Source organism: Rhinatrema bivittatum, chromosome 2 (genome assembly GCF_901001135.1).
Source record: "Rhinatrema bivittatum chromosome 2, aRhiBiv1.1, whole genome shotgun sequence".
Classification (NCBI taxonomy): domain Eukaryota; kingdom Metazoa; phylum Chordata; class Amphibia; order Gymnophiona; family Rhinatrematidae; genus Rhinatrema; species Rhinatrema bivittatum.
Window position 1 is genome coordinate 600,282,335 of NC_042616.1, and position 21,835 is coordinate 600,304,169.

The window sequence follows — 21,835 nt, forward strand, 5'->3', positions numbered from 1 at the left end:
CACTGAGCCGAGCACACTGTTAACCCAAGAAAAGGACATTGGTGTTCTTGTGGACAGTATATTGAAATCCTCAGCTTAGTGTGCAGCGGCAGTCAAAAAAGCAAACAGAGTGTTGGAAATAACCCAAAAAGGAAAGCAAATAAAAGAGAGAAAATATCATATTACCTTTGTATCGAGCCACGAGTATTGTGTGCAGTTCTGATCACCATCTCAAACAAGACATAGTGAAACTAGAAAAGATGAAGAGACAAACCAAGACGGCTGCATGCCTTCTCCTCTTAGGCTTTTTTTGTTTGTCCTCTATTATATTACCTTCTGCTAATGGGGAAATGGAAAAGTAAGCTTCATACTTTTTTGGAAGTCTCTGCAATGCCATGGATAGGCCTGTCTCCAGATTGCGAGCGCAAGATCCCCTGCAAGGCTCCAGTGAAGCATCACTTGCTTTCCTAACAGGGAAAGGAAGCCACCCCGACACAGAGGCATCTTTGACGGCGGAGCCATGGGTGCCAGCAGTGGGCAGCGGAGAGTCTGCTGTATTCTCGACGCAGGCAGATGACATCACATACCAGACTGGGAGGCAGCAATAGTTTTCCCAGTTTGCAAGCCAACTGCTGTGGGGGCAGGGGAGGAAGAGATTCAACCTACAGAGCACAGAGTAGATGGGAGAGCCTGTCTAGGCAGAAAACCCAAGGAGTAGAGGACTTAATTGTTGGGGATATCTGGACACCAGGTACAAAACCAACAAGATGTGCTATCTACTTTTGTCTTGCCTAAACCACCAGTTATAACTTTTTAATTGCTTTCCAAAATAATTCTAAACTCATTCCTGCAAGTGGGACAGTTTATACTTCAACAGGGTTTAACCTCTTCTCTACAGACTTGTGAAAAAGAAAATGTCATCTGGGACTCAAAAACTTAAAAGTCTGGAAACATAACTACGATGCAAGGCTTCAAAGGGTCTCTGTGTAAAGGTCGATTACTTTTCCAGAACAAGATGGAGACACTGGAAAAAATGTGATTCATTAAAGAAAAATTAGGTTTATAAACTTTGAGGAAACAAATTTAGACTTCTCATTGGAAATTCTAAGGAAATATTTTATGGAAATACTTAAAATTCCAGAAAATGCTTTAACTTCTATATCTAAAGTGTACTAAATTCAAACTTTTAAAAACAAGCCTCAGGGAGCAGATTTGTCTATTCAAGCTTCATCAGATGTCTCGAACTTAGCAGCCTATTTGGAGAAATCTGGCAATGAGGATTCCATCAACTCTTATAGCAACATTAGTCCTAGATTCAGACAGAGATTACATTTTAAAGCTTTTTTCATAATATATTTATTTCCCTATTTAATATGAACATTTGTATTTACATTTATTAAAATGTATTTACTGCTCAACACATACAGCTTAAGCGATATATATTCCCTGATATGTCAAAGGCAACTCAGAGGAAAAGATTCTTAATGATAAGACCTAGGGCTCTGCAACTGGGAGCTTTATTCTAGCTGAATTTTCCCTGCAAACATGTGACTAAATTCAGAGGAGTGAAGTACTTGTTTTATAATCTGTCCCAGATTGCCAAGTTTATAAATGAGAGACAGGTCCAGGCAGATTTATTGTGACTCTTTGCCCAAGGGCTACCTCCTCTCCAGAAACTGAATTGCAGTTAGTTAGCAAAGGGAAATTTCAGCTACATTCAGCTGTTGCATGATTTGATATGTGTTTATATTTTTTTTTTCTTCTGGTATTGGGTATTATTCTTCCCCATATTTGTGGACTATTAGGGAATATGAGGGCAAATGGTTTCCTTCTTTTTTGAAAGGTTGCTGCAGAATTGCTTACCTGTAACAGGTGTTCTCCTAGGACAGCAGGATGTTAGTACTCACACATGGGTGTCATCATCGGATGGAGCCCAGCAGGGAAAACTTATGTCAAAGATTCTGGAACTTTGACTGAGCATACTAAGCATGCCCTATTCCATGAGTTCTCATGGGGTCCCTCTTCAGGCTTGGACAGAATTATGATAAAAATTAAAACAAAAAATTGGAGAAACCCAACTCCATGGGGTGGCAGGTAGGTTTCGTGAGGGCTAACTCCCTACGGTTCAGTCAAAACCCTGCCCCAGGATTTGGCTGGGGAGCCAGCTGGGGCTTGGGAGCTCTCTGTTGCCTGGGATGGCCCCCATGAGCTCACCCTCTGAACGGGAGCAGGGGCCAAAGGATAGTACTTCTTCTAGCGGTAGAAAATTCCTCTGACCTGACTCGCGGACCTCCTGGCTGAGGAAGGCGGGTCTGAAGTGCTGATAGAGCGCGTCCCTCACCTTCTCTCCAAAGAGACTCTCTCCTGTGCACAGCAGGTCAGCCAGTCTTTCTTGTACACCTCCAGTCAGAGATCAGAAGCCCGCAGCCATGCCATTCTGCGGGTGCTGACTCCTGCTGCAGATTCTCTTGCTGCCATCTCAAAAACATCGTAGGTTGAATGAACCTCATGTTTTCCACACTCCAAGCCCTGACACATAAGCAATAAGAATGGGTCTTTGCTGCTGTTGAGGCAGTCACTCAGCTGTCTCTTGCACCTGATTCCAGAGGTTGCGAGAGTATTGACTCATTTGGAGCTGGTAAGAGGCAATGCGGGCAATGAGCATGGCCCCTTGGAACACTTTCCTACCAAGAGCATCCATCGCTCTATGATCTTTGCCCGGGGGCTCAGAGTCATGGGTCTGAGCGCGCTTGGCCTTCTTGAGAGCAGATTCAACCACTACAGATTGGAGTGACAGCTGACGCTTCTCAAATCCAGTAGTCTGTTGGACGAGGTAAATCCCATTCGCCTTCGTGTTGACGGGAGGTACTGTGACGGGTGCTCCCAGATCCTCAGCAGTACTCCCTAAAGATCTCAAGCATCGGGAACATCACAAACTGGAGGATTTCCAGCATCTTATGCCTGGCATCCTCCTCTGTCATTAACAGAAAAGAGTCTCCCCAATTGCCTGTACAAAACCTGCAAAGGTCAGGTCCCATGGAGGAGACTGTTCTGAAGGGAGACCCTCCAAGTTCTCGGAGGAGAATTCCACAGTGTCATCCCCCCAGGGGGGTCACTGTAGTCCACAGGGGATGCAGTCCTGGGTACTCGGACTTCGTCCAGAGGTACACGGGTATCGGTGGCACCAGTGCCAGCCCCAGCAAAGCTGGACGAGGGCAGCAGCCCTCTGTGTCTGCCGGCCTTGATAGAGCTTCCTCCTCAGAGGAACCGGCAATGAGCATCATATTGGTTGGGGAAAGCATCGGTGCCCTGCCGGGCATCGATGGCCTCCCAGGAACAGACGCCAACAGGGTCAGTAACACACCAATAAGTAGAGATGTGCATTCGTTTTGAACGAATGCGCAATCTGCAACGTATAGGTCCCTAATTCGTTGCATTCGTGGGTCCGTGAAACGTATGGCGAACCCCCACAAATGCAACATATCATTAATGAATAAAACCCCCACCTTCCTGAACCCCCCCCCCCCCCAAGACTTGCCAAAAGTCCCTGGTGGTCCAGTGGGGGTCTTGGAGCGATCTCCTTAACTTGTGCCATCAGCTGCCGGTATTCAAAATGGCGCCGATAGCCTTTGCCCTTACATGTCACAGGGGCTATTGGTGCCATTGGTCGGCCCCTGTCACATGGTAGGAGCAATGGAAGGCCGGCGCCATCTTGTGCTCCTACCATGTGATAGGGGCCGACCAATGTCACCACTAGCCCCTGTGACATAGTAAGGGCAAAGGCTATCAGCACCATTTTGAATACCGGCAGCCGACGGCCCGAGTGCAGGAGACCGCTCCAGGACCCCCGCTGGACCACCAGGGACTTTTGGCAAGTCTTGGGGGGGGGGGGGTCAGGAGGGGGGGTTGTAATTAAATTTAAAGGGTTGGGATGGGGTTCATCGAATTCAACTAATGAACGAATCGGGTCCCCCCCCTATGAAACGGATGCAACGGATTTGGGTCCCGACGAATACGAATACCGAATCGGACAAATACCTCCCTTCTGCACATCCCTACCAATAAGCATGATGAGCCGTTCCAGCAGTGGTTCCAGCAGGACAAGTGCCAACACCAGCACAGTCTGTACTGCTGGTTCAATGCCCTGCAACGCCTGCTGCCACCTGGATCCTGTGCTCCAGTTGCTCCTCGAAAGTTGCCAATGCCAAAACAGACTGGAGGAGGCAGGAGGGGTGGCCAAATCATCCTCAGATCCTCATGGTGGATCGGCAACTGGCACCAGGACCGATGGAGACCATCGCAGACCCCTGTGGCATTGATGGAGGATTGGCACTTCTCGCTGTGGGGTCATCACGGCATGAGCCAGCACCTTCCCAAGCCCAGCACCATGCATAGAGGGTGACCAGTGTCGATGCTTTCTTGGCTTCCCTCTCTGTTCATCTGGCTTTCCCCAGTGCCAAGGTTGATTATGATGAACCAGACATCCCTGACTTGGAAGAAACCGACAGGCGCCGGTCCCCAGCGTCCCTATCCACTGATGGCATCAACGAAACCAATGGCCCCGCCAATGCCGATGGTTCGGTGTAGCTTCCAGGTCCATTGGTGCAAATGCCGCCAATGCAGATGTCTATACCTAGGACTTCCTCGACCCAAGGAGTTTCTCCGTCTTGACGAGCGCGACGTTCCTTGGGGGGAATCTGGGCACACTTGCGGCAATCCCAGATGTCGGGGATCTGCGATGGACATGTTCCTCTGACACTAGGGGCACCGATGGAAACCGGACAAGACCATAATGAATGAAAAGGGAAAAAACATGAGACTGTGACAGCAGGCGGGTACCAGGGCACCACCACCATGGGAGATAATGGAAGCGAAAAACCTGACTGGTGCACTAGAGGGACCCTCGTTCGATGAATTCACGACAAACCCAAAAGTGACAGTGAAAAAAAAAGTTTCCAAAGGCAATTTCTAAGGAAAAACTACAAACTCACTCTACCGCGAGGTGAAAGCGCTGCAGAAAGAGAGAGACTGAAGAGGCACCCCTGCGTGGATGCGTGGAATAGGGCATGCTGAGCTTATTCAGTATGCTCAAAGATCTAGAAACTTTGAAATCAGTTTTCCGTGCCGGGCTCCATCCGATGTCACCCATGTGTGAGGACTATCATCCTGCTTGTCCTAGGAGAAATTTTGTTTCTTCTCTCTCTATATTGTTCTCTACAAGTTTATATCCTGGATATAACTTTGAAAATCTTATAAATAAAAAATGAAAAAGAAAGTGCAGAGGAGGGCAACAAAAATAATAAAATGGGATAAACATCTCTCTTATGATGAGAGGCTACACAGGTTAGGTCTCTTCAGATTGGAAAAAGAGATGGCTGGGAGGGGACATGATTGAAATTTAGAAAATCATGAATGGGGTGGAACGGTTTCAAGTAATATTAAAACAAGGGGGATATTCCATGAAATTGACAACCAGATTTAAAACAAATCATAGAAAGTATTTTTTTTTACTCAGCATACAATCAAAATGTGGAATCTGTTGCCAGAGGATGTGGTCAAGGCAACTAGCATAGCAGGGTTTAAAAGACATTTGAACAAGTTCCTGGAGGAAAAGTCCATAAAACATTATTAGCCAGATAAACTAAAGAAAACTACTGCTATACCAGGGAGCAAACAACAAGAAATAGGTCTGCTTCGTGGGATCTGCAGGTAGTTGTGACCTGAACAGGCCACTAAGGGAGGCAGAATGCTAAGCTTAATAGATCTTGGTCTGTCCCAGCATGGCATTTCTTATGTTCTTATATCTTGTCTGAAAAGTATATTCAGGGAAGAAAAAGCCACGGCACAGAAGCTAAATGAATTCTTTCCTAACAGTCGTCAGTACAGAAGATATTGAGACAATTCCGGAGTTAAATCTGAAGAACGGATTTAAATTCAGGCAACGTAACATCGTAAACGATTGCAGAAACAGAACCAAATTGGTCCAATTGAGATTTATCCACTTTGGAAAGATAAGCATGCAACATCCATAGACAACCAAATATCGGTTCCCTATGCACCCATGTCTTATCTTTCAACTTTTCCTACCATTGCACTCCATATCAGTCCCAAACAAGCACAGAATCTGTTAAGGTGGTCTCCCATCTTCGCTGGTAGGCCATTTCAAGCTTTATCTTCCTCTCTGATTCTTACACGGCCAACCTAAATCCAACATCCTGGTCCTCCATCTGTGTGTTAATATCAAGCTTTCTAGCGATCTGCTCAGCCACCGAAACCAGCAAGGCTACTATCCAAAACATCAGCTCCCCAACCTCATTGAAATACAGGTTTTAACTATGGACATTTCAGACTGGTAAAGCCAGTTTTCTTAGAAGCCTGATGTAACCATACAACCACTGTTAGGTCATAACCGTTGCTCTGTACAGGTTACCACAATTCATCCTTGGAAGCCAGATACCATGACTATTCAGGTCATTAAGTAGAAGTGGTTTTACAGCAAACTAATAAAGAAATGAAATGTCATTATGCAAATCTATGATATGCCTAAATCTTGAATACTGCGCACATGACCCCTCACCCACATCTCAAAAAGTGAACCTACAAAAGGTAACTAGAAGGCCAATAAAGAATCCAGGGTATGAAACAGATTCCATATAATGATGAATTAAAAAAATACTTCTCACCTTGGAAAAGATAGCTGCGGGGAGATATAAGAGTATATAAAACCCATGAAATGTATGGAGAAAATAAAAGTATTCATTATGGGATGGACTTTCAAAGGGAGCTAGCTGCCTAACTATTGAGTTCAATAGCTAGATCAAAGTTTTTTGAAAATTGTCACAAAATAGTTTTTGCCACTCAATTCCTGGGTGGTTCCAGGGGTAGGATTGGGTCAGCAAAGAACGTTAGCTAAACCTAGTCACAGTGATAGTTGGCTTACATTTCCCCCTCCCCAACACATTTCCCACCACTATCAACCTAGCTCACACCTTTTTCCATGAAGGCTTGTTCTAAAACCCAAACCTTTTTTCGGTCCTCTCCACACCCAAACGGGCAGCCTACATGGGACTAGTGGTCTTTTAACTACTGTCATAGTCCGTGTTTCTATGTACCATATTTCCCTATTTTTTTTTTAATGCATTTACTCTAAGCACCTGCTGCTTGCTCCTGTTTGAAACAGGACACTGGGCTAGACAGACATTTGGTCTGACCCAAATTAAAAAGTCTTATGTTCTATCAAATCTTTTTCTGATAGAGCACACTTCATCCAATTTTTCATTTGAGGAACACATATTTCAATCACTTGTGTATTCTTTTTTTTTCCTTCCAATTAGAACTGGCTATGTTTTGTGTTGGTTTTTTCTTAAACTCCTTGGTTTTTAAATTGATATGAAAATTACCTTTTTTTTCCTAGTCTGGTTATAACCTACTCAGGGGACTGCAGTGTGGAAGGCAGCTTAATTGGATCCTGGTTTTGAAAAGTTCAGTAAGGGACAAAAACCTTTCAGCATCTCCATTCAGTGCAGGGTAAACACATAGATCTCTGTTTTAAACAGTCTTGTTGACTAGCTCCTCTCCAAACACTGCTAGCCTCTCTGCTTCAACTAGAAGTTTGCACTGGATAGCAATAACAAATTACTTATTGCATTCATTTACTTACCAAAAAGCTGACAAAGCTGGCTCCAAAACTCATTAGTGGACTATGATTTCTGTCAAGAAATTAGAAAAAAAAAAAAGATAATTACTACATATGATAGTGCACCTTCGATTATTATGAGTGTTTAACGTTTATCAATTACTAATATAGAACAATAAAATGAATTAAAATCTAAACTCTGGCAAGAGCTGGGTGCATCATGCCATCGATACAGGGTACAAAAAGCAAGTGCTGGAAGCTGAAGTCAGACAGGTGTGTTATTTTTTCAGTTTGTTTAACGGGGTCTGCCAGGAAACACATACTTGTATGTGGATATGTAAAGACATTCTCTTGTGTTTTCTGTAACTTTTATCATCTCTCTCTACAAATAAGTGGAAAGAAAAATATTTAATAAACTTGCGTGTCAGCCTAAGTTTTTAGTAGCCAGGGAAAATATTTTATTTTTTTTTCCCTTGTGTGTGGGGGTGGGGGGGGGGGGGAGATTAGGGCTTATTCTGATTTCTTTTTGTGCTTTCAGTTTTGTTTTCCCCATAGCACAGAACAAACTTAAGTCACAAAATATTTGTTCCTGTTCAAGAGGGATTTGAATTTCATGCAATAAAACTGTCAGACATATTTGAATGTGTCATTTGGTTTACTTTCACAAAAAAAAAAAAAAAAAGGCCTAATTTTTTTGATTTTTAAGGGAAAAAAAAAGGAATTGTGTTCCAAGTTGCCTTATGGCTGGGTAGTAGGGATGTGCATTCGTTTGAAACGACATAGACAGCGTCGTTGGTATTGCCTGTGTCGTTTCATTTTGTTTTTGAAATAAAATAAAACACAAAGTTCTGTGGGTTTATTTTCTCTCTTTTTGTGTGTGCAATATTTGCAAATAGAATACCATCACAGAATATACTAAACGGCAGTATATATATATCCTCTATTACAACAGGCACCCTGCGTGAAAAATCCAGTAACTATTTCTCCACATAAGCAATATCTGCATAAAGGCATCCTGCTACAACTTAATATTTTCTGAAGCCAGACAAAATGAGGGATTTTCCCACCCTTACAGCAGGGGATATACTGGGTCTCCAATCTGTGCAAACTGACTGCGTGCATATTCGTTGTGGACATCTTGAAAACCTGACTGGCTGTGAGGTCACTAGGATAGGACTAGGAAGCCATGCCTTACAAAGCTGGGGGGAGACAAGGGGGGGTGTTGCTTTATTCCTCTGGTACTGATAAACTCTAACCCTTCAAATAATGTTTGATCAAATTTTACCACATGTGGGTCAGACAGAGGGCCCTCAGAGGAGGGGGGAGGGGAGAGTAAGACCAGTAAGCAGGCACAAATGGATAGACAAGATGGACCAGTAGGGTCCTTATCTGCGGACATAACTTACATTTCTATACTTGCCCCTGTTCAAAAGGGGGATTACAGGGGGGGGGGGGGGAGGAAAAGACCTCTCCTTTGTTTTAAATGTCATATTTCATATCAGTTGTTTTTATTCCAAAATTAAAGTCAAAACATGATATTTTAGCACAAGTGTTGGCACTATTTACACAAAGTATGAGCTCTGATAAAGGCACCCCACAATTGGGCCGATACAGGTAAGGACGCGTAAGAAACAGTGCGGCAGTGCCGGGCGCCCGCTCATTTGCCGCGCGCATATTCAGTATTCAAATTAGACGCAAATGCAAGCGGTGTCCAAAGCACGTCAATGAAGCGGTAAGCATTCGCAATCCATTTTACTGTATAGAGCAGAATGCAGCGCCTATACAGTATCCAGGGTGTGCTGGTATCTGTCATTTCAAAATGTCATTCCACCAGGTAAGTGGATGGTTCTTGTCTACAGACCCCGCTGCCTTGAGCGTCCGGCCGGACGTCCAAGCCGCGACCTTGGACGTCCGGCCAGACGCTCAAGGCAGCAGTGTCTCCAATCATGGACGCCCGGATACAGACGGAAAGGTCCATGAACGGACGCCGCGACCTTGGACGTCCGAGGTCGCGGCCTCCGTTCATGGACCTTCCCCCACCTGTAGGCCCCGCTGCCTTGAGCGCCCGGCCGGACGTCCAAGTTTCCCGGTACATACATGGATATGCCACACTGTGGATTCTCTGATGTACAGTTTGACTGGCAGCACATAAAAATTATTTAACAGTACATACATGGATCTGCAACACTGGGTATTCTCAAGTTTTATTCTCTACTCAGCTATGCGTTCTTATTTCAGCGTCTACTACAGCCTTATTCTAGACGCAGGAGGAAGGCTCCGTGGAGGCGTCCATGTCTCCGCTGGACCCCAGAGCCTCAGGACGCCTAGCGGACGCCCATCTCTCCGGTGCCCGTAGAGGCGGCCATGTCCGGAGCCTCAGAGACGTACAGTTTAACCCTAGCCTGGCGCGGCTCCCATCTAACGCCAGGGACAGGGTAGGCGGTAAATATTCAAGTTAAACACGTGGTATATAAGCTGGTTAACAGGGCGATAATTTCGGCGCACTTTACTGTATCGGAGGGAATAGGTAATCCGATCATTAACATGTCATATACATGCGGCGGGCGGAAAGGGATATGCATCCTTTTCAGTAAGCGGTAAGGATGCGTAAAAGCAGATACTGAATCGCGGGTACACCTTACGCGTCCAAAACGTGCGTCCAAAATGGGTTAAAAACCGGGTAACCACGGCCGCGCTTTACTGTATCGGCCCGAATGTGTTACATTTTCAGAAAGTCTAGTACTATTTGAGGGTTTCAGAATTATTTCCTCTGAAATGTCCGCTCATTCTTCCCCTCAAGCTGAAGCAGCATCGCCAAACTTTGTTAAGCGTCCACACCTTTGCTCCTGGCTCAAGAAGAGTTCAAAGAAATCTTTATTTCAGAAACAGTTGAAGCTGCAGCTGAGCACTTAACTCTTCAGGCAAGAGATTCAAAAGAGAAAGGAGGGCGAGTAATTGGTTGCATCAAGGCAATATCTATCTTTCCTATGAAATTTGTGTCTAAACAATAAAGCACCCTGGCACGAATTATACTTTCCAAAACTAGATTTACAAAAAAAATGAGGATTTCAGAAGGATGACAATTCCTATACCTTGGCAATATATTAGGTTATGCCTAATTCCCCATTAACTGAGTCCCCGAACACTGAAAATCACTTTCACTCCACATTTTGTTCTAGCTGGGGGGGGGGGGGGGGGGGAAGGGAGGGGGCAGACTTGACAAGGTATAATCTACATATGAGCACAGCACCAATGAAAGCACTTGTTTAAAAAAAAAAAAAGAGAACGATATTTTAGTTTGAAACTGAAGCCTGTGGTAAACTCCAGGTTTGTTACTGGTGACTTCTGTACAAAAAAAAAAACGTCAAGCTGGTATCTGTTTAGCTACAGGAGCTGGTTTTCTTTCCAGCACACATACAGGAGCACAGAGGCTTGCTGCAACAGTGGCGGTCTGGAGCCTGTGGCTTCAGATGTTAAAATCGCTGCGGGACCCCGAGCAGACAGATTTTTACTGGTATAAGATATACATCAATTTTATTGGCATTCTTTATTTCCCCTCTGTGTGACACTTCCATTTTTGCTGTCAACCCTCCTCTGACAGTTCATCTTGTGGTCACCTTTTAGCTCATAATAAAAGGGAAACCTTTTATGATAAAGTTAAGACACAAGAAAGGAAAATTTAAATAGGACAGAAATAAAAGGCAAAAAAGGCTTAAGAGAGGAAGCAGCAGAGCCAAGAAACAGGCAAATCAATATTAACCAGGCTGGACTGAATTGCTACAAGGCTGAAAGCTGTATTTCAATTTCAACCATAAAAGAAAGAGAGATAGGCAGGGGTTTGGTTTTTTTTTAGGGGGGGGGGGGGGTTTTAAGAAAGTCTACAAATATGTGCTGGAACTTTAAAATCACACCACTGAGTTCTTCCAACATGCATTATAGTAAAAAAAAAAAAAAAAGTTAAGTTATTCCAAACTATTGCTAATACTGCTACAGCTCCATGGCCACTGAGCTTTGCTAATGGTGATAACAGAAGCCAGATCTCAGGATGCACACTCTCCTTCACAAGCAGATGTAAATGGAGGCACAAAGAAGAGCTACAAACCTGAGTGGGGGGCAGAGTATGGCAAGTGCATTTTAGTCCTGGTTAAGAAATTGAGGAATTTTGAAGCTCTGAAGACCATTGTAACATAAAACTATCACATGCAAAACATTTATAGAAACATAGAAATGACGGCAGAAGATGACCAAACGGCCCATCCAGTCTGCCCAGCAAGCTATGCACTTTTTTTTTTTTAATTTCTCTCATACTTCTGTTACTCTTGGCTCTTAGTAACCTTTTGGTTCTATTTCCCTTCCACCCGCACCATTAATGTAGGGAGCAGTGTTGGAACTGTATCCAAGTGAATATCTACCATAGTTAGGGGTAGTAACCGCCGCAATAAGCAAGCTACACCCATGCCTTTGTTTACCCAGACTATGTAACTCAGTCCTTGTTGGTTATTGTCTGTATATAGATCCACCTTTCTACGTTCCCCCCTGCCGTTGAAGCAGAGAGCTATGCTAGATGTGTGTTGAAAGTGAAGTATCAGACTTTCTCCCCTGCCATTGAAGCAGAGAGCTATGTTGGATATGCGTGAAGTATCAGTCTTTCTCCCCTGCCGTTGAAGCAGAGAGCTATGCTGGATATGCATTGAAAGTGAAGTATCAGGCTTATTTAATTTGGGGTAGTAACCGCCATAACAAGCAAGCTACTCCCTGCTTTTTGTGAATGCAAATCCTTTTTTTCCCACACTTCCTCTTGCCGTTGAAGCTTAGAGCAATGTTGGAGTCGCAATAACCGTGTGTATGTTTATTGAATAAGGGTATAATCTCTAGGCAGTAGCCGTCATTTCCATGAGCCATCCACTCTTCATTCATGTCCTCTAGACTTGATGGATCCACAGTGTTTATCCCACGCCCCTTTGAAGTCCTTCACAGTTCTGGTCTTCACCACTTCCTCTTCGTTTTCAATTTTTATTTATTTATTTATTTGTTTAAAGGTGTTTATGTCCCGCTCCCTTTTAGTTCCACTGAGAGTTAGAACAAAAGAAAATCAGTGGAAAAACAACAGGAGAAAATCATTCTTCCCACTGATTTTCTTTTCTTATAGTATTGAAATTCATGAAAAATAAAATAAAATAACTGAAAATGAAGGTCCCTATTCAATATTTAACCGAGCAATTTTAAGCATTTAATGCAAACCAGAACTCTTATCTCACCAGCAGTACATGCACACAACAGAAAAGCAGAGTTGCTTACCTGTAAACAGGTGTTCTCCGAGCACATCAGGATGTTAGTCCTCGCATATGGGTGACATCATCAGATGGAGCCCCGACATGGAAAACTTATGTCAAAGTTTCTAGAACTTTGACTTGGCACACTGAGCATGCCCAGCATGCCCTTTACCACAAATCCACGAGGGATCTCTCTCCTGTCTTATAACAAAGTACTATATATATATAAATGAAATTAAGAAAAACCCAACTCCATGAGGTGGCGAGGTGGTTTCGTGGGGACTAACATTTTCCTCGGAGAACACTGCTTTCTCCAAGGACAAGCAAGATGGTAGTCTACACACATGGGTGAATCCCTAGCTGCAGGCCACTCCCCTTCACAAAAGAGGGCCAACGGACGCCCAACCAGGTGCCAACGGGCACAACAACAGTGCTGGTTGTAACAGACAGGGAGAAAGCCTGAAACCAAACAAAGGGCCCTAGGCAGAGAGAGACAGATTCTACACCTCAAACAAGTTCTGAAGGACAGACTGGCCGAACCTACTGTCACGTCGGCTATCCCTATCCAGACAGTAATGAGATGTGAATGTGTGGAGAGAACTCCACATCGCAGCTTTGCAGATCTCCTCCACGGGAACTGCTAGCAAGTGGGCCACCTATGCTGCCATGACTCTGACAGAATGATGCTTGACATGACTCCCAAGATGCAGTCCCGCCTTGGCATAACAGAAGGAGATGCAATCTGCTAGCCAACTGGATAATTTCTGTGTCTCTCTCTGCCTAGGGCCCTTTGTTTGGTTTCAGGCTTTCTCCCTGTCTGTTACAACCAGCACTGTTGTTGTGCCCGTTGGCACCTGGTTGGGTGTCCGTTGGCCCTCTTTTGTGAAGGGGAGTGGCCTGCAGCTAGGGATTCACCCATGTGTGTGGACTACCATCTTTCAGCGAAGCAATGTGACAAGGCGATAAGCTGAAATCAAAAGGATGCTGGGCTGCATGGAGAGAGGAATAACCATTAAGAAAAAGGAAGTGATAATCCCCTTAGACAAGTCCTTGGTGAGGCCTCACTTGGAATACTGTGTTTGGTTCTGGAAACCATTATCTCAAAAAAGTTTGAGACAGGATGGAAGTGGTCCAGTGAAAGGGGACCAAAATAACGCAGGGTCTATAATGGAATACTTATGAGAGGCTGAAGGACATAAATATGTACACCCTGGAAGAGAGGAGGTGCAGGGGAGATATGATACAGACCGTCAGATACCTGAAAGGTATTGATGCATGAACTTCAAGCTTTTTCCATTGGAAAGGAGACTGTAGAACTAGGGGGGGTCAGGAAATGAAACTCCAGGGGGGATGACTCAGAAACAACATTTCTTCAAGGAGTGGATGGTGGATACCTGGAATGCCCTCCCAGAAAAAGGTAGTGAGAACAAAAACCGTAAATGAATTCAAGTGGGTACAGGATAAACACTGGATTCCTAGAGGGTAGAGGTTGGAATTGAGGAAAGGGGGTGCATAGAGGTAACCTGCACAGAGCGGCAGTTACTACCATAAGCAACTTATTGAGCAGACTAGATGGACCATTTGGTTTTTATCTGCCGTCATTACTATGTATAAAATGCCAGTTTAAATATAAAAAGGGCTCTAGGGGTGATCCCAGTAAGTGCATGACAGTATATTATACTATTAGAAAAGTTTTCCCCATCTGTGATAGTTACAGCTCTCATTTACTCCTTATTTGACCAAATACGGTACTTTTCTATGATTGTTTACTCTGTAGTCCTAGCATGATTAACTATTTTAATAGCTTATAGCTAGGCTTACTAAAAAAGCTTCTTAGCGAGGTTTCAAGTGGCTGAAATTCAGCAGCCTGCCTACTGACTGAGTGTAAGCTCCAGCAAAGGATTTCTCCCATCCTGCAAGAACTGCACTGGCTGCCAATCTGGGCGCAAGGCAGATTTAAAGTTCTAACAATAGCTTTTAAAATATTGCAAGGTTTGGGCCCTAAATACCCGAGGGAGAAGCTAGAGTGCTGCATGCCAAATCAAACCTTGCATTATGAAAATGATGAATGGCTGTGCACCCGTTCACTAGAGAGCATTGGGCTGGCTCAGTTGCAGGAGCAGGCATTTTTCAGGTAAAGCCCCTGTGCAAACACCCATGAACAAACGTCTGTCAAATAATGTGATGGATGTTAAAAGACAACCTTGGGGTCCTGCCAGGCACTTGTGACCTGGCTTGGCCATTGTTGGAAACAGGATACTGGGCTTGATGGACCTTTGTATGACCCAGTATGGCAAGCCTTATGTGCTACAACCTGAAAACATGCCTGTTCTCACTGCCATCTACTAACGTGATCTAACCTTCACTGAGATTCAGGAACTGGAAAGTGTGTTGTGTGCAGCCCTGATCCCAATATTAAGAGTGTCTGGGCTCTCATGTTAGTGAGTCAGTTTTATTGGTAATATAAAGGTTTTGTTACCTGTATTTTGTGGTATCTTTGTTGAGTCTTGAATGTCCTCTTGATATATTTTTTTTTAAACTGTATGTCGTTTTGAGATTTAAAAAATGTAAAATAAAATTTAAAAAATGAACAGTGATCCTGATGTCAGTGCAGGGTAAAATGGTGGAAGCTAATCACTAAGAACAAAATTATTGGTCATAAGGATAAACCTGGCTTAATGGGGATTTCGCAAAAGGAAATCATGCCTTGCCAATTTTTGAAGAGTAAATAAGAATGCTATAAGGGTGAGCCAGTGGATTGTCAAATGCCTTCTAAAAATCCAAATTCACTTAAGTCCCTCACGATAGGCTCCTCTGGAGAGTAAAACATCATGGAATAGGAGGCTATGTCTGACTGTGACCTGGTTAAAAGAAAGGATGGGCAGTTTTCCCCAATGGAAAGAGGTAAATATTGTAGTGCCCCAGAGATCTGTACTAGGAAGAGGGTGACACTCAATATTCCGGAAAAGGGAGCTATGAGTGAGGTACAGCTGAAATGAAATTATTCAAAGTAGTTAAAACAGGAGCAAATTGGGAGGACCGGCCAGACTGGAGAACTGGACATCTAAAAGCCAGCTGCAATTTAATGTGGACACATGCAAAGTGACCCACAGAGGGGGGAAAAAATAATCCCAACTGCAGCTACACAAATCTGGTTTGCACATTAGAAAAGCTCCTTGGAGTCATTGCGGATAATACGCTGAAATCCTCAGCTCAGAGTTCAACAGCAGTCTAACAAGCTACTATATCTTAGGAATTATCTGAAAGGAAAGAGAGATTAAAAATGAAATTGAGCATCTGTATAAGAAGATTTGGAATTGTGAGTATACTTTCAATATTGTGTGCAATTCTGGTCATCCCATCTCCAAAAAGGATGTAATGGAACTAGAAAAAGCGCAGAGAAGGGCAACAAAAACCAATAAAGAAACTAGAATTTAATTTTATTTTATTTCTAGTCTGCCTTTCATGATTGAACACCACCTTCAAAGTGGATTACAGTAAGGTTAGGAGAGCTGCTGGTAGTGACTCCCTTATAAAGAAAGGTTAAATAGGTTAGGGCTCCAGCCTGGAGAAGAGAAAAAGGGGGTATTGTAGAGGATTATAAAATCATGAGTGGGGTGGAACAGGTAAATGGGGAACAGTTATTTTACCCTTTCAAATAGTACTACGATTAGGGAGCATGCTATGAAATTTTTTTATATATATATAAACAGGAATTGGGGTGGGTGGAAGAAACATCCTCAGTTATGACAGTGGTAGGAGGTGAAAACAATAACAAAAAATTTTTCAAGAAAAGAATGGAATAAGATTGTAAGCACCATTCTATGGCAGATCAATGGTCCATAAAATCCAGCCTTCGACAGTGGCCAATACGAGTCACTTCAACATATGCGGAAGATCCCAATCCTGTTAGCTCATTCCCCATGCCTGCCTAATAAGTGTTCGATGGCTCTGTTCTCCAGAAACTTCAGCCACATCTTTTTTTTTTTTTTTAGTAAACACAGACCAAATTCTCAGGCAACAAATTCTCCATCGATGGAAAAAGTACCTTCTCCTTTTAAAATCTGCTTCTTTCTGTTACTCCTGAACCTGACATCATGGCTTCTTATTCTATAACTATCTACTAGAAAAATGCTTTTGTCCTATGCATTATTAATATTTCTGAGGTTTTTTAATGTCTTCATCATATCCATTCTCTTTCTCTCCTCTAGGATATAGATATTTAGATCCTTCCATCTCATTTCATATGGGTTTTTTTTTTGTTTTTTTTTTTTGGGGGGGGGGGGGGGGGGTAGCACAGACTCTGCACCAGTTTCATACTCTGTCATTCTCTAGACTGGCTCTACCTAGTCTATATCCTGTTGTAGATACAGCCCCCAGAACTGGACACAATAATCCAGGTGAGCTCTCACCAATAAAAACTTGTATAGAGGCATTATCGCTTCCTTTTAGCCACTAGTTGTGTTTTTCCCCTATGGACCTAGGCATTCTTCTGCATCTGGCCATATATCTTACCACCACCACTGTTTTGCCTCTTGATGTCAGCAGATATGATCACCCTGAGGTCCCTCTACTATTTGTAGCCCCTAACAGCAAGTGGGGGACAATATATGTTCTCTTCTGATGCTCTCTCCTGCTGCAGTGAGTAACCAACCTCTGGCTGCAGGTGGAGGGGGAATAGGTGCAGAAGATATTCCCGCCTCAAGACACAGGAAGCATGTGCAGAAGTGGCGCTCTTCTGTGTGCCTCTGCTGCCACCACCATTACACCTCTTTCTCAAGAGCTCCTGCTGCTAGCAGAGGTCGCTGCTTTGTCTCAGAGCCCACGCTGTTGCGTTCTAATTGTGAATTCACCCCCACCCCACCAGGGCCTGCCTGCAACTTGGGGAGCCCCCCCCACACCATACCTGTCTAAGGGCTACCACTACAGCCACTGAAGAATGGGCCTGCTGCACCCCACCACCACTGAAGCTGGGGCCAGCCTGCATCACCAACTTTGTCACTGAAACCAAGTCTGCTGTCTGCCTGTCTGGAGGGCTCCACACACACACACACACACACACACGCACACACGCTGGGAGCCTCAGTCAGGTAAGGGAGAGACTGGGAGACAGCCACAGGTAAGGAACATTTTTCATGGGGTGGGAGGTGTTGTATTAAGGCTTCTCATCCCCCAGAAAAATGCCGCCGCCACCACCACCACTAATTGCATTTTTTAATTCTTTTTTAAGGGGTGGTGAGGCCTCATCACCGCAAACTGGTACATTATTGAAGGGACATGCATTGCGAAAACTGGTCGCATTTCTCTTGTTCAGAATGAGTTGGGTGGAAATAAAGGGGGATTTAGAGGTCCCATCCTTGGCTTTTACCCAGAGCCCCAGAATCAGTGAGACTGCCCCGACTTGTTTAGTGCAGATCAGTATCTCACTCTCTATCATTTACTACTCATCTTGATTTCTGCGCTCCAAATACATGACTTTTCATGTTTTTATACAGAATCTTAGTTCAAGCTTTCTTAGATTATTCCTTATTTAGTCTATTCCTAGCAAGAGCTAGGAAATAGTAGGAGAGGTTTATCTTTTTTAGTCTAACATCTTTGCAATATTTTTTTACTAAAATTGAAACTAAACCAGCCCCAGGACTGATCCCTGCGGCATGCCAATGAAACACTCCCAACGCTTTTGCCTTGGCATGAACTTCCATGCTCCATTTCTTATCACTCAACCAGTTTCTAATCCAGTCAAACCACCTCAGGGCCCACTCCTAGGTCGCTCAGTTTATTTATAGGGCAGAGCTCAAAACTTTACTCTTAAGTATCAAAACTTTACTCTTAAGTATCAGGTTGAGCTGATACTTTATCAGTTTAACCTCTGACCAGACCCACTTGTTGTCCATAAGTTCTTGTCCGGACCCACCTGTTGTCCATTAATTCTTGAAGAGCTCATCATTGAATCTTAATCTACCCAGATTGTTTACTGTAATCTCCTCAAATCTCCTCTAATCTTCACTGTATCTGTTAAAATGTTAAATGTATTTATATTGTTATTTAAATGTTATTTGTTACAATGTAAGCCACCCACGTGGCGACAGTTTTTATTTCACTGTACACCGGTGTGATATGTATTTTATACAGGAACGTCGGTTTATAAAAACTAAAAATAAATAAAATAAAGTATACCACATCCAGTGCCTGTGCTGATCTCTTTGGTCACACAGTCAAATAAATTGATACATTTTGTTTAACAGGATCTCCCACTGGTAAAACAAACAAAAATAAAAAGCTGCCTGGGATCCTGCAACTCATCAAATAACTAATTCTGACTGAATTTAACTAAATGTAAGAACAAAAGGTGTACCTTGTTAGGTTAAAGCAAAGATCCATCAAGCCCAGCATCCTGTCTCAGACAGTAGCCAAACCAAGTCACTAGGAAGTACACGGCAGATCCCAATGAGTGGATGCAATTCCTTGTTGCTTACTCCCAAGGGATACGCTGTGGCTTTCCCCTAAGTCCACATGGCTAATTGTTCATGGACTTTTCCTTCAGGAAAAAGTCCATTAAAAAAAATTCTCAAACAAATGTTTTCTTGCCGGCTCCTGCCAAGGCTTTCCTATACATAACTTAGAAAAGGTGATCAGATGTCCCGTCCCCCAGGCACTTCATTTCCTTGGACTGAAATGCAGGTTTTCAGTATTAATTGTTTACAATGCAAGAAAACCTAAATAGCTTCTGCATGAATCATCTGACTCCACCTAATGTTACCAGTTTCTTAATTTGATAACTAAAAGCAAAGATGGTAGCTGAGCATGACTTCCAGGAGCCAGCAAAGGTCAGATACATTGCTGAGAGGCTATATGAATTCTTGGGAGACAACTGGTCCACACCTAGCAAGTCTGGTTTGCAGGATATCCATAAGGAATAGAAAATCCGTGGCAAGGCTCGACGCCTCCAGTCTACATACAATCCCCACACAACTTTAAGAGAGCTTGAACTCTTCAGCCAAAAATAGGCAAAAACTGCACCCTCCTGCTGGGCAGAGTTGGAAGTTGCTTATCATAAATGACTCATGGCTGTTTATTGCTGCAAGAGGGGCTTCCATCAACTATTGAGTCAATGGGTGTGAAAACTCAGGCAATCAAGTCTTTAGTTTTTTTTTTTATTCTTAATTACTTTTGGAATATTTCTATAATTGTTCTTTCATGTTGAACGTGTTGTATAGATCAGTGGAACAAACTTCTGCTTTAATACACTCCGATTTGTATTTTTTAGACAGAATTTGAACAATGTACCGGGTATTGCATAAACTTTGCCTCCCCCATTGCAACCGCAACCAGAAATCTGACAAACATGCAATATACCATTTTAATCAGCATTCAAAACGGAATTAAACATATAATTTACCAGTTAGTGTGCCCACTGTTAGCTTGCAAAATGGTTTTAAAACAAGCAGGGTATGAGCACAACAAATTTTTTTTTATTATTTTATTTTTATTATTTCAACATTACACAAGCAAGATAATTCTTACTTAAGAACATTACACAAGCAAGATAATTCTTACTTAAGAAAACAAAAGAAAACAAATCAAAGAAAAAAAAAAAGCAGCCAGCATATACAAATAAGAAAACTAAGTACAATGATAAATCATTTTTCAAAAAGGGAATTTTGGTTGAGGAGAGAGGCAGAAAACTAAGGAGGATAAAGGTAAAAGTATTTAAAAAGAAACTGGGCTTAACGTGTAGTCAGCAACTAATACATATTGAATCTTGAGACCTAATTATTACCAGGAGAAACAGAGATGGCTAACATACTCCTGGAGTTGATAAATTATTTTTGTTCAGGATAGAAAAAAACATAGCATTCCTTCTGCAGACGGATAACACTTTTACATGGGAATCTTAATACAAAAGAAAAACCCAGGGCTATAATCTGTGGTCTCAAAAGAAGAAATTCACATCTCCTCTCTCGAGTCACACGGGCAAAATCCGGGAAGATTCGAACAGGCTGGCCATGAAAAGAAACAGAAATGCTCTTAAAATATCTTTTCATCACTTCGCCCAGTTCCTGTTCAGAAATAAAGGAGACTAGGATAGTTGATAGTTTATAAATCTCCATTGTAGAATCTTCCAAAAATTGTGTTAAATTTGCAAAGGCATCAGGACGTTGTTCCTGGGGAAGCCTCTATTTACTTGGAAGAAAAAAAAAAAATAATACAAGAGGGTTTCCCTTCTTCAAATTTCAAATCTCAAAACATCAAGGTAAAATTTCTTCAGGGTGTGGTAGGATTCTTCCCCCACAACCCTAGGAAAATTCAAGAAATGAAGATTCAAATGTCTCATATAATTTTCACGAAATTCCAACCTACGGGAACAATTTCCCAAAATCTTTAATCATTTCAACATTACAGGACTGGATCTTAGTAACAGATACCTCTGAAGCAGCCATTTGTGATTTAAAATCATTAATTTGGCCTTCAAGTTTTTCTTCCATTAAGTTTACCCGGTTGATAAGATTCGCTATTTGAACATGCTGATCTTCCATTGAGCAACCAAGTCCAATTATTAGGTCCCACAAAGCATCAAGTGTAACAACTGCCGGCTTGGGTGGAAAACGATAAAAACTCACCCATATGTCCTAGGAATTCCACTCCAGAGACACCTTCTCTCGGCACTGCTGTCTGCCTTTCGCACTCTTCCAAGGGCTCAACTGGGGAGGAAGAGGCAGCAGAAACCACGGAGTCCAAAAATCTCCCAGTCTCCATTGAGCCCGTTAAAAGCAAGGAAGACGCCAGCACAACTCCGCTTCGACCCTCCTCCATAGTCGCACGAGTAGCAACATCACTCTGCGCCGTGATCGGGAACGGAGAACCAGTAATTGACGGAGCCAACGATCCGGGCGACTAAGAGCGACTTCCCCAAGCGACTCAGATGCTCCCTCGCTGGATATCGTAG

The 21,835-nt window shown here is 43.1% G+C and overlaps 1 protein-coding gene across 1 annotated transcript in view; it reads right to left on the reverse strand.

Annotated features, from left to right (window-relative positions):
* The window catches only part of TTC39C (tetratricopeptide repeat domain 39C), a 184,433-nt gene that overhangs the window by 115,313 nt on the left and 47,285 nt on the right, over positions 1-21,835 (reverse strand). The window contains exon 2 of the mRNA XM_029591144.1: positions 7,640-7,688. Within this exon, the coding sequence (XP_029447004.1) occupies positions 7,640-7,688 (49 nt within the window). The remainder of the gene's footprint in view (positions 1-7,639; positions 7,689-21,835) is intronic.